Source organism: Dromiciops gliroides, chromosome 3 (genome assembly GCF_019393635.1).
Source record: "Dromiciops gliroides isolate mDroGli1 chromosome 3, mDroGli1.pri, whole genome shotgun sequence".
NCBI classification, from domain to species: domain Eukaryota; kingdom Metazoa; phylum Chordata; class Mammalia; order Microbiotheria; family Microbiotheriidae; genus Dromiciops; species Dromiciops gliroides.
In genome coordinates, this window is record NC_057863.1 from 624,385,678 (window position 1) to 624,399,104 (window position 13,427).

The following is a 13,427-nucleotide window of genomic DNA, read 5'->3' on the forward strand; positions in this document are numbered from 1 at the left end:
GCCCTGCCCAGGAGCAGGCCTCTCCCAAGTTTGGAGAATGACCACCCACATTCCTTTGCCGAGATGTATCCCTGGCACTCCTGAATTTCTGGCCATCTGGCTGCCATCAGTGCCCCCCATGCCATCCAGGCTTTCCTCATTACAGGGTCTATTTAGCTGAGGTCACCTTACCCCACAGTGGGCCTCATCTCCCCTATGGGCTGTGTCCCGAGAGCCAACCTGGGTCTGGCCGCTGAATTCCCAGCCCACCTAATACCCAGGGCTGAGGAGTCTGGTGACAAGGCAGAGCGGGCCTTGCCCAGCATGGTGGTACAGCAGGGCACCAGGCCAGGCCACCTGCGCCCTCCCTTCTCCTGCCCTTCCTCAGCATCAGATGCTGGGTGAGCCACGAGGGAAGTCACGTACCAGACCTGAGCGAGTCAGGCCATGGATGTCACCTGCCAGCTGCTCTTGTGTTCAGAGGAGCCCTGTCAGGTTTTCTTCCCTGCCTTCTTCTGGGCTCTACCCAGACCCTCCTACCCTGAGTGACCTTTAGGCCTGTGCTCCAGTCCATCTGTGTCCCCAGGTATCTCACCCAGATCCAGCCACGGATGGCCGAGCAGGGCTGTCCACCTGACCCTGGGCATCTCTCTGGGGGCCCAGGGGGCCCTCGAGCAGCCAGCCCAGGCTCACGTGCTGCCCTCACGTACCTGTTCCCCTTGGATCCTCGAGCCTTCCCCAGGATGATGACACACGCCTGCCTCCCCCTTGGAGCACCACCAGCCTTGGTTCTGGGGGAGCCACATGGTCTGGCTCCTTGCCTTTCCACAGTCATGAGTCCCTGATGGTTCTCACCCCACCAGGGTAAAGAAAATCTTGAGGAGGATGAGTTAGGAAGTTTGTAAGAAATACTGTGGTGTAGTGGAAGGAAGGATGAGTTGGAAGGCTTGAGACCTGGGTTCCAATCCTGGCTCTGCTACTTGCTACCTGTGTGGCTTTCAGCAAGCCTCTTCCCTCTCTCTGGGCCTCAGTTTCCCCAAGCATAAAGTGAAAGGGTTGGACTAGATGACCTTGAAGGTCCTCCCAGCTCTGACAACCTGGGTTCTAAGGGCCCACCCAGCTCTGACATCCCCGGTTCTAAGGGCCCTCCCACCTCTGACATTGTGTTCTAAGAACCATTCTACGTCTCATAGTCCAGGTTCTAAGGTCCCTCTTAGCTCCGATGTTTGGTGTTCGAAGGTCATCAACAGTTCTGATGTTCTCTATTTGTCTAAGATCAATTCCAGTTTTAACATCCTGTGTTCTAAAGGCCCTCCCAGCTCCAACATTCCCTGTTCTAAGGGCCCTCCCATCTCTGACATCCTGTGTTCTAGGGGCCCTCCCAGCTCTGACATCCTGTGTTCTAGGGGCCCTCCCAGCTCTGACATTCTGGGTTCTAAGGGTCCTCCCAGCTCTGACATCCTGTATTTTAAGGGCCCTCCCAGCTCTGACATCCTGTGTTCTAAGGGCCTTCCCAACTCTGACACTCGGTGTTCTAAGGGCCCTCCCTGTTCCGACATCCTGTGTTCTAAGAACCGTTCTACATCTCATAGTCCAGGTTCTAAGGTCCCTCTTAGCTCTGATGTTTGGTGTTCGAAGGTCATTGACAGCTCTGATGTTCTCTATTTGTCTAAGGTCAATTCCAGTTTTAACATCCTGTGTTCTAAAAGCCCTCCCAGCTCCAACATTCCCTGTCCTAAGGGCCCTCCCAGCTCTGACATCGTGTGTTCTAAGGGCCCTCCCAGCTCTGACATCCTGTGTTCTAAGGGCCCTCCCAGCTCTGACATCCTGTGTCCTAAGGGCCCTCTGGCTCTAGAGCCTATGATCCTTCCTGTCTAGACCACTTTCTTTACTCTACTTGCAGACTGATTGTGGCTAGGGATCCCCTCCATTCTCAGAGTCTCCAGGAAGAGCCAATTCTGGACCCTTATGGGTCCCTCAGACAATCCTCGGCATTGGCTCTCCCCACACCTACCATGTGAGCCCAGCTCTTCTTCCCTTCTCTCCTCCCATGCTTTCTCCTTCCTTTGCCCTGTGACATTCCACTGTCCACCCCCATGTTTTTCCTGAACATGACAGCAGGTGGGTACAGAAGCGGGACTTCCTGTGCCTTCTTTACATTAGGTCACATATAGCTTGTGAAAGGTTACCCCCAGAAGCCTTGGCTCCTGATGAGGACCATTCACCTGGGCAACCTGAGCAGTCAACACTCATTTCTCTTCCATGAGCGTGACAGCCTCAGACCCCAGGGGGTGGGGGTGAGGACGAGGGGCTGGGTGGCCTGAGCTACCTCCCCCATAAGGGACTAGCTGCAATGTGAGTGAAGCCATCCCCCTGCCTCTAATCAGCTCTTTATGACCTCTGTGTCTCTCCCCAGGAACGGATTGCCCACAGATAAGCCAGCTGTCACCGAAGATGTAAATATTTACCAGAAATATATTGCCAGGTAGGCCATTCCTGGAGGGAGGCTGGTATGGAGAAAGGGACCCCGGGGACCAGGCACAGTGGGCACGGAGGTCATCCCCATGCTCACACGTCCTTTCAGCAAGGGGGCTCTAGCACTAATGACCCACTCCCTGATGTCCCGTGGGATGACCCCTGATACAAAAATGAGCAAACACGCTGGCACCGTTTTTCTTAGTCCCTCCTTGACTCTGGGTAGGGGAATAAGTGGCGGCCTTCTTGTGCCTCTCAGACTGGCAGAGCAGGACAGAGGCCGGAGAGACCCCCTGCTTTTTCCTGTACCCCGACCCTAGCCTGGCTGGGTCCATGCTTTTCCTGGCCAGCTGTGGACAGAACTGTTTAAATCCATTAAAATGGGGGGGGGCGGGGAGAAGGTTGGTATCTGCCACCCTGTCCACTCAAGAGATTCAGCCAAAGCACCTTCATGGGTCCATGGGTGATGCTCAGGGCTAACGGGGCGGGGAAAGTGGGGGGCACAGGGGCCCATGATATCTGTGTCTTTGGCTCTCTCTTCAGTTTCCCTCGCTGATTTCCTCTGCCTCCCCCTCCATGTGTCTGTTTCGCTCTTCCTCGGTACCATTTTTTCCCTGTTTATCATTATTAGTAGTAGTATTAGTATTATTATCATTATTATTATTAGTGCCTCAACAGATGGTCTTTTTGGCAGCTCCAGTTTAAATATTTATTTGCGTGTAGTCTCCCCCCAGCATAGTTGGGGCCTTATCTCCCCCTCCTTCCCTGCCCATGCTCACCCACCATCATCAGAGGGACCGGACCCGTCTGTAAGAACTGGCCGGGCTCCCTAATGCCATCGGAGCTGCTGCACCGATATGCTGGTCCGTGTCTTTATTCATTTGGGCTCCAAGACAGCATCGCATCAGAAGGGCAATGGGGAGGGAGGCAGGAGGGGCGGAAGGGACTGGGGGCCGGGGCTTCATGCTGGCTGGTGAGCTGGGCGTGAGTGTGAGCTCCCCGCTGTGGGAAGCCAGACAGATGCTGTGCTTTAAAAATTCATAACTCTGGACTGTTTCAAGTGTCAGAAAATGCCTGGGATGGAGATAACCCTTTAGACGCCTCCTCGGCATCAGCCGCAGGGCAGGCCCAGTTTCCCCGGTCCCCTCTACCCTCCCAGCCTGGGGAAACCACTTCACAAGTTTTGGCAGGCTCTCCTGGGGAGCATTGATTGCCTCCACCATAGATCCAAGCCTGGGCCTCTCTTCTCCTGCCCCTATCTATCCCTAGCTGTCAGGGCTATACTTCAATTAATTCAATGAATATTTAGTAAGCACCTACTGTGTGCTCCGGTCATCTGTCTTTGTCACTGATTCCTAGATGGTCTTTCAAATCCCCTCCCTCCCAGGCTTTTCAGCTTTAGATGGCAAGGACACATGCTTAGAAGGTGCTTTCTCCTGACCTACAACTCTTAGAAGCCCTTCTTTCCTTTCAAAAATGTGTCCCCAAGTGCCACATCCTACAAGAAGTTTCTTTTTTCTGATCTTCCCACCAGTACTCCCCCCACCTCAAAAAAAACCCCACTATTTTGAATTTATTTTATAAAGGGGTGGGGATCAGACCTGTTATTTCATCAATGAAGGAAACTCCCAGAGAAGTTAAGAGATTTATCCAAGGTCACACAATCAGTGTGCATCACAGGCAGGATTTGAACTCAGGTCTTCCTGTATCTCAACCGAGGTCATTATTTACACACACACACACACACACACACACTACCTTCCCCGATAGAATGTAAGGCAGGACTTCATTCTTGTCATAGTTCTTAGCGCAGTGCCTGGCGCATAATAGGTGCTTACTAACTATTGACTGATTGACTGATGATTGATTCAAAGCTAGCACACCTGCCCTATTCTGTGCGGGCGATTGTGGTTTCATCTCATCTTGAGCCTCTTAAAAGCCTTATCTTCTTCAGGACCTTCTTAGAAGCCGCCTCCTCCAGGGAACCTTCCCTGATCACTGTTCCCAAGTTGTTCATGCTGTTTCTCTCACCTTGAATTTCCTTGAATTTATTTTACTGTGTTCCCATGTGAAAAGAGCCCTGAGTTTAGAGTCAGGGGACTGGACTCAGCTCTGCCTCTTAGTACCTGGGTGACTTTAATCAGGTCCCCATCTGCCTGGGCCTCAGTTCTCTCAGCTGTGAAATGAAGGGGGTGCTCTCCCTATTCTAACTTTCCAACCCTGTGAATGTGGAGAGGAGCCCTGGCAGCAAAGGGCTCTATGGTCAGGCTCCCAATGAAATGTAGACTCCTTAATCTCAAGGACCACACCCTAGCCTGTACCCAAGTACCTCACACATAGTAGGTGCTTAATAGATGTTTCTTGGGTGAATGGCACATTGTCTCATTCCTCCCTCTCTCCCAATTCTTCTGTGGGCTCCTATAGTCCCCATCTAGGCTCATGGGAACCCCGGGTTCTTCCTGGTTCCTGCTCCCTTTTTGTCGCAGGGTGAACTGCCCGATTTGGAGATGCTCAGGCCCATCTCTCCCCAAGCCCCAGCCCTTTTCCTGGCCAACAGGGCAGAGTGGTTAGAGCCACATGACTTTGGCACCAGGCAAAATCTGCATTTAACGGGGCAGCTAGGTGGCGCAGTGGATAGAGCACCGGCCCTGGATTCAGGAGGACCTGAGCTCAAATCCAGCCTCAGACACTTAACACTTACTAGCTGTGTGACCCTGGGCAAGTCACTTAACCCCAATTGCCCCACCAAAAAAAAAAAATAATCTGCATTTAAGTCTACCACTTATTAACCATATGTGTATATCCAAGTCACACCACTGCCTGAACCTCAGTTTCTTCATAGTTAAAATGGGTATAATAATAATTGGCTCTACTCACCTCAAAAGGTAGCCATAGGAAGGAAGGAAAGGAAAGGAGGAAGGAAGGAAGGAAGAAGGAAGGAAAAAAAGAGAAAGGCATTCATGAAGCACCTAAGATGTGCCAAGCACTGCTGTGATAGACACTTTACAAATATCTCATTTGATCCCCACAAGGACCCTGGGGGAGATAATATTATTTTCCTATTTTACAGTTGAAGAAAATGAGATAAACAGAGTTTAAGTAACTTGCCCAGGGTCATGCAGCCGTTATGTGTCTGAGGCCAGATTTGAACTCAGGTCTTCCTGACTTCTGCCTCTAAAACAGTAAACCGCTCTATAAACACGAGTACTCTTGGGGATGGGAGGAAGTGAGGTGTCTCAGGCAGTAGGACCTTCTCAGAGCTTCTACCCTTCCTAGGTACCTTTGTTCCTGGAAAGGGAAGGCAGTAGTAACAATGTGGAGGCAGAGTGTGGTAGAGGAGACAGAGTTTGAGATTTGAAATCAAAGGATGTGGGTTCAGATGCTGACTCTGCCACCAACTACCTGTGTGACCCTGGTTGAGTCGTTTCCCCTCATGGCCTAAGTTTCCCTATCTGTAAAACAAAGGGGTTGGACTAATAACATCTTCTGAACTCAGAGATGGACCCTGACCGTGGAGTTGGCCTTGGTGGGCAATGTGGGGAAGGGCCTTCCTCTGGCCCTGCCTTACATCTGCAATCTAGGTGACTTGTCCAGGTACCCACAATACTACTCATCCATGCTACCCAGGATTCTGAAATCACCTGCCTCCAAAGGATCCTGCCTGCCCTGATCCTTCCTAATTCAACTTTGAAAAAATCATTGTCTTAGAGTCAAATGCTTGTTGTGGTTGAGTAATTTCTGACTCTCCATGACCCCTGGAGTGGTTTGCCATCTCATCCAGCTCATTTTACAGATAAGGAAACTGAGGCAAACAGGGTGAAGTGACTTGCCCAGGGTCACATAGCTAGTATTTGTCTTGATGTTGGACTCAGGTCCTCCTGACTCCAGGGCTGGCATCCTGGCCACTGTGGTCCCACCTAGCTGCCCATCCAAAAGAACCTCCTGGATGACCGTAGGCAAATCATTTAACACATTTCTGCCTCAGTTTCTCTCCTTGCAAAATAAGGGAATTGGACTACATGACTCTATAGATTCTCTCCAGCTCTCTGTATTCTGCTTCCTTCCCATCTCTCTTTCTTTCCACCCCACCGCCATTTGGCCCTGTGAACCCTACAGGGCTGATTTGGCCACCTTCCTCCCTCCTCTCTCCTCCTCCACAAGCCCTCAGACAGTGCCCTCCCCACTCTGAAATTGTTTTGTATTTGAGAGACGGCATAGCATAGTAGATAAAGAACTGACCTTAGGGGACCAGGAAGATCTGGGTTCAAATCTTGCCAGTCATACTTACCAGTTGTATGACCCTGGGCAACTCACTTAACCCCTAACGTAAGTGAATTCTAAAAGCAGAAGTTGCAGAGAAGCCGTGATCTGCATTGGCAGAAGAAATTTCTTCCCCTGGGAGTTCCCTACACTGATAAGATCATGAATTAAGTAATAAATAAATTAACTTTATGATTATTTACCCGTATAGCTCTGAGTAGACAGGATGCTCCCTGAGGGCAAGCTCTGTTTTCTTGTTTTTGTACCTCAGTGCCCAGCATAAGTACACAGTAGGCATCTAATCTATGCTTGTCAGATTGCATTGAGCAGAATTCTTTCCCCTGGCAGGTTCTCTGGCAGTCAGCACTGTGGCCACATACACTGTGCATACCAGTACCGGGAACACTACCACTGCCTGGACCCCGAGTGCAACTATCAGGTAAGGAAGGGAGGGGACAACAAGGGTCTTTGCCACTTGCCCCACAGCCCCTTATCCCCCATGACATTGAACATGGCTGTGGGTTCAAGGCTTTGGGACCGTAAACACCACAGATAACTCAGCCTTGCAGAGAATACCAAGCCCCTACCAGCCCACACACATCCATCATTTCATGATAGAGAGAAGAAGGCAGAAATATTGTTCCAGTTGTGGTGGGAGAGGGCGGGGACGAAGAAGCACATCTTGCTTTTACCTTTGGCTCCATTTCTTCAAATCCTGACCTGCCCCCAACCCCATTGCAATGAACCTGTGTGTGCAGCTGGGTCAATAGGGAGCCCTCGGAGTTAGTAATGAGAGGTCAGCATTTCCTAGGAGCACTTAACCATTTTTGCATGATCAATCCAGGGCCTCCCCTTCCCAGGGCAGATTAGATCATATCACAAGGTTGGAGCCCCTTGTCTCGGGCAACTCTCATTTTGTGTCTTTGGGCAAATCGTCCATGGGAGAATTCCACCTGGGGCCTCCCCTTCCCAGGGCAGATTAGATCATATCACAAGGTTGGAGCCCCTTGTCTCGGGCAACTCTCATTTTGTGTCTTTGGGCAAATCGTCCATGGGAGAATTCCACCTGGCATGCTTGCTGGTGGATTGATTCTCTGAGCAACAATGAATAATAAATACTGGGCGTGCCAGGGGCCAAGGGGAGTCCACCCTTCACTAGATACTATTGCTGCTAATAAGAACAAGAATAATCCCGAAGCCGTTTTATGAGCTTACACACAAATACTTGTATTCAATTACCAAAAGGAGTTCATCTCTCCACCTGAATAACAATAGTTCAAAATGGAACACCGGACCTGGAGTGGGGAAGACCTGAATTCAGATACGGGCTTCAGACATTTATATAACTGTGTGACCCTGGGCAAGTCATTTAACCTCTGTCTGCCTCAGTTTCCTTATCTGTAAAATGAACTGGAGAAGGAAATGGCAAACCACTCCAATATCTTTGCCAAGAAAACCCCAAATGGGGTCCCAAAGAGTCAGACACAACTGAAATGACTCAACAACAGTAACATTATATGACTACTAGCTGTTACTATTATTACGACGACCACCACCACTACTACCACTACTTCTGCTACTACTACTACTACTACTACTATTTTTATTATTAAAGTGTTATATAAATGCTAGCTATTATTAAATGTAAAAGAACAAAGGTAGAATAATGACTTGTCCCAGAACCGTTTCTATCTGAAACACACTGAAAAAAATGAAAACAAGGTAATAATAATAACATTAACAACAACAGTAATAATAATAATAATAATAGTGACTGCTGTTTCTGTGGCAGTTTAAGGGTTAGAAAGCACTGAACAGGGGCAGCTAGATGGCGCAGTGGATAAAGCACTGTCCCTGGATTCAGGAGGACCTGAGTTCAAATCCAGCCTCAGACACTTGACACGTACTAGCTGTTTGACCCTGGGCAAGTCACTTAACCCCCATTGCCCTGCAAAAAACAAAAAAAGAAAGCACTGAACAGGGGCAGCTAGATGGCGCAGTGGATAAAGCACCGGCCCTGCATTCAGGAGGACCTGAGTTCAAATCCAGCCTCAGACACTTGACACTTACTAGCTGTGTGACCCTGGGCAAGTCACTTAACCCCCATTGCCCTGCAAAAAACAAAAAAAGAAAGCACTGAACAATCCCTAGCCCATTGAAGCCTCCCCATCATGAGGGCATCAGATCCTAGAGCCAGGAGGTATCCCAGGGGTCAGCTGGTCCAACCCCCTCACTTGGCAGATAAGGAAACTGAGGCTCACATAGCTGCAGTGACTTTGGATCCTAGACTGAGAGCTGGAAGGAAGCTCAGGCCTTTGAGTTTAATTCAGTCACTTGAGAGATAAGGAAACTTAGTCCTAGGGAGTTGAAGTTCCTTGTCTAAGGTCACCTACACTCAGAGGCAGGATTTGAACCCAAGTCTTTGTATCCCAGCTGAATAACCAGTCCCTGCTTCGTCCCAAGCCTCATCACCAGCCGCTCGGGAAGCCAGCGGCTCCCTCCGGCCCAAGCAAGGCCCAGATTTCAGGGCTCACCCCACCGCCCCCGGCCTCTTCTCTCCTGCAGAGATTCACCAGTAAGCAGGATGTGATCCGTCACTACAACATGCACAAGAAGAGAGACAACTCCCTGCAACACGGCTTCATGCGCTTCAGCCCCCTGGACGACTGTAGCGTCTACTACCATGGCTGTCACCTCAATGGCAAGAGCACACACTACCACTGCATGCAGGTAACGGGAGCCCCTGCCTCCCCGGGCCTTCCCTCGCTGCTCCTCTCTGTCTGTCTCTCTCTGCCTCCAAGCGGAATGTCAGCACCCTGAGGGCAGCCATAGGCTTGTGTTTCTGCCAGTGTGTCCCCAGTGCCCGGTATAGCCTAAGAAAGGCTTGCCAAGTGGAATTCCCTTCTCACCTTGCAGCAGGCAGATACTGAGGGAGGGAGGGCATTGAAAGAAGATGGGATTGGGGCAGCTAGGTGGCGCAGTAGATAAAGCACCAGCCCTGGATTCAGGAGGACCTGAGTTCAATCTGGCCTCAGACACTTGACACTTACTAGCTGTGTGACCCTGGGCAAGTCACTTAACCCTCACTGCCCTGCAAAAAAAAAAAAAAAGAAAAAAGAAAGAAGATGGGATTCCTGTCCTCACAAGACAGCTTACAAGGGCCCTCCAGCCTGACCTTGGGCCCAGCCCCTCCCTCAGCCTCTTGTCAGCTCCTACACACACTGTCAGCACCAAACTGTGGGCATAGTCTTACATGGAGGGAAGGAGTGAAGGGGAAAGGAAGGGAAGGACGAAGAAAGGACAGAGGGAGGGAAGGCAGGGGAGAGGGCATTTAATGTGCACCAAGCATCCTGAAGCTCTGGGGATACAGACAAGCCCTCAGGAAGTTTATCCTCTTTAAGGGGACAGGACACAGAGGGAAGGGGCGGCCGGGGAGGGGGACTTGGCTTAGGAGAGTCAGATTTTGGTTACGACCTGGAGAGTTGGCGGGGTGGGCAGGGAGCAGGGGTGGGGCATGGGCAGGGCACAGGCCATGCTGGGGGGTTAAGGCACCTGGGTAGATAGCTGAGCGGTAAAGGGAAGCATGGCTGGGGCCCACCTGGGCATCCTGGGCCCTGTGAGGCTCATTTGGACAACTGGGGCCCCGGGGTGGGAGTTGCAGAGCATGGACTGGGGTCTAGGCCGCAAGGATGGTAGAGTTAGGACTAGAAGAAACCTCTGGGGTCATCTAGCCCAAGCCCCCTGCCCCAGTTTACAGAAGAGAACCGAGACCCAGAGAAGGAAAGGACTTCACTAAGGTCACACAGCTGATAAGTGGCAGGGATGGCGTTTGAACCCAAACCCTCTTACTGGAGTCACTGCCCAGGATTTGGGCCTTCAGCCTATGGACAGAGCCTGGCCTTGCTCTGCCGTCTGTTAAATCTTAGGCCATCCTCTCCCTGCCCACCAGGGGCTGGTGCAGAGGCCAGTTACTAAGGCCTCCAGACCTCAGCTGCTGGGCACATGCCGGCCCTCCCACAGCCTCTAGGGCCAGAGGGAGCAGCTGCCACCCCTAGAAACTAAGCATTTGCAGAAAACTCACACCAGTGCTGAGGGGCAGCTACCATAATCTATCACCTTCCCCATTTGTTAGATCTTACATTCTGCATTTCTGCTTCCTCCTTTCTAAAACAACAGGGGTGGACTCACAGTGGCAGAGGCCTTCCAGCCGGCCCAGGGCCCTTGCTGGCCACCAGCCTCCAGGCCCAGAATAGCCCATCTTCCTTCTCCCCTGGGCCCTGAGGCCTCCCAGCCCAGCTGTTCCTGGACAGGTGTGGGCCTGAAAGCCTGGGCACTCCAGGGAGATGCTCCTGGGGCAGCCGCGTTGGGCCAGACCTCGGGCGGGGCCTTCCCCATGCCCTTACTTGGTGCGGATGAAATTCAGTTAGCTGTTTATACAGACAGACATTTTTCCAGGCTTTAACACCAAGAGCAGCGTTGCAAATGATTCCCGAGGAGTTTTTGTTTAATTCTTTGTTTTAATGCCTCTCAGGGTCTGGGCTTCTTCAAGGTGTCAGGTCCAAAGAGGGTTCCTTTTGCCTGCAAACAGCGGCAGAATCTTTGTTCTTTTTTTTTCTTTTCTGGGTATTTGTCAGGGGGGTTGTTATGGCCTGCTTCAGTCAACCTGGGCTGCGGGCAGAGGGGGGCTCGGCTGTCCAGGCTCTGAGATGGTGCAGACGCTGGCATGACCCAAGTCTTGAGGGTGATTGCAAATTCCACTGGTTTTTGACTCAATATGGCAAGGTTTGCCCGTCTTACCCAGGCTGGTGGGAGGAGGGCCCTCAGCCTTGGGGGAGGCCAGCGCCTCCCACCAGTCCTGCCTCGGGCCTCCTCCTGGCTGCACCAGGGGTACTCTGAGTCCATGCCCACCACCTGTGGGCCCCTCCCATCTGCCACAGGTGGGCTTCTTGGAATCTGGACCCCTGTTCTGAGATAATGCAAAGGGCAAGTGAGCAGAGGGGAACAAGAGGACTTCCTGACCTGGGTGCCAAGTGCTAGCCCCAGGTGAGGCATTCATTGAGGCTACACTCCCCCCGCTCCCAGCCCCTGGATCTGGGCAAGGAACATTGACTAGGGTTAGAGGACACAGGTTCAAATCCCACCGTTGGCCCTTGTTGTCCTGTGACCTTGGATGAGTCGCTCTGTGCCTCAGTTTCCTCCTTTATAAAATGAGAGGGTTGGACTCACTCCCAGGGCCCTTCCAGACAGAGCCCTGCGAGCCTAAGCTTCTCTGATCAGAAGGGGGTTTTACTTTGATGGAGGCTCCCCTGGAAGGATGGGATGGCTGCACTCTTCAAGGTCAGGAGCTGAGTGCAGAGCTTCCCTATAGGCCCTGGGAAGGAAGGCAGGAAGCCTTCCTTCTGTACCCCCAGGAGGCTTCAGGGCCCCCAGCCTTGCCTCACAAGGGACATGGCCCCAGGGCAGTGTAGGCTGTGAGGGCCTTCCATAACCAGGGACAGGAGTCTGAAGGATTCTTCTTCTCTAAGCCTAAGGAAGAAATGGTAGCCTCCAAGCTAGAGGCTGTAACTAGGGCAGGGCAACTAGGACTTTGCCTAAGGGGTCTGAATTTCAAGGGTGCCCATAGTACTTGTAGGCCTAGAAATAATAGAGCCCTTGGTTAATAAGAATTCTTAGTTAAAATAGGAAGCTGGGGGGGGGCACAGCTAGATGGCACAGTGGATAGAGCACCAGCCCTGGATTCAGGAGGACCTGAGTTCAAATCCATCCTCAGACACTTAACACTTACTGGCTGTGAGACCCTGGACAAGTCACTTAACCCCGATTGCCTCACCAAAAAACCAAAAAACAAATAGGAAGCTAGGAGATGGTGGGTCATGGTGGACCGTTCCCCCTGCTCATCCTGCTCCCCATCTCCATCTGCACAGCTCTCCTAGCCACAGCTCCACACTCATGACTCCAGGGTCTCTGTCTCCCCTTACCACATGGTAGGATAGCATTAATTTCCTTGCCCCTGGTCTCTCCATTCTCCAATCCGTGCCGTACACAGCTGACAGATTGATATTCCTAAAGTCCATCTGACTGAGCCCTTATCAGCTCTGGAAATATCAGTAGATCGCATCTAGAATAACATATGAAGTCTCTTGTTTAGCATTTAAAGCCCTTGCACTCAGTCAGGGTTCAACCCACCTTTCCAGATTGACCTCCCTTTCTCCCACCAAGCACCCTCCATTCTGGTCAAACCTGCCTCCGTGGCTGGTCACTGTCCATCACCTTCCAATCTCTGGGTCTCTGCCCAGACTTTCCCAGGCTGAGAATGTTCTCCCTTCTTACCTTCTCCCCTTGGAATTCCAGCGCTTAGCCCAGTGCCTGGCACATAGTAGGTGTTTAATAAGTGGTGATTGATTATTGATTGATTTCCTTTGAGACTCAGCTCAAGAGCCACTTCCTACACAAGGCCTCTTTCTGATTCCCCCAGTTTTGGGTTTTTTTCTTTTTTTTTTTTGGATAAAGCAATTGGAGTTAAGTGACTTGCCCAGGGTCACACAGCTAGTAAGTGTAAAGTGTCTGAGGCCAGATTTGAACTCAGTTCTTCCTGAATCCAGGGCCAGTGCTTTATCCACTGCGCCACCTAGCTGCCCCCAGTTTTTAGTGCCACCCTCCCAACTGCCTCCTCCAGTGGCCTTGGTAGTAGGATTCCCACCTCCCAGCATTCC

General features: G+C 51.4%; 1 protein-coding gene across 1 annotated transcript in view; it reads left to right on the top strand.

The window, feature by feature from the left end:
- Positions 1 to 13,427, top strand: part of CASZ1 (castor zinc finger 1) — a 102,423-nt gene that overhangs the window by 57,632 nt on the left and 31,364 nt on the right. Inside the window, exons 5-7 of the mRNA XM_043999142.1 lie at positions 2,396 to 2,464; positions 7,063 to 7,153; positions 9,280 to 9,444. Of these exons, the coding sequence (XP_043855077.1) occupies positions 2,396 to 2,464; positions 7,063 to 7,153; positions 9,280 to 9,444 (325 nt within the window). The remainder of the gene's footprint in view (positions 1 to 2,395; positions 2,465 to 7,062; positions 7,154 to 9,279; positions 9,445 to 13,427) is intronic.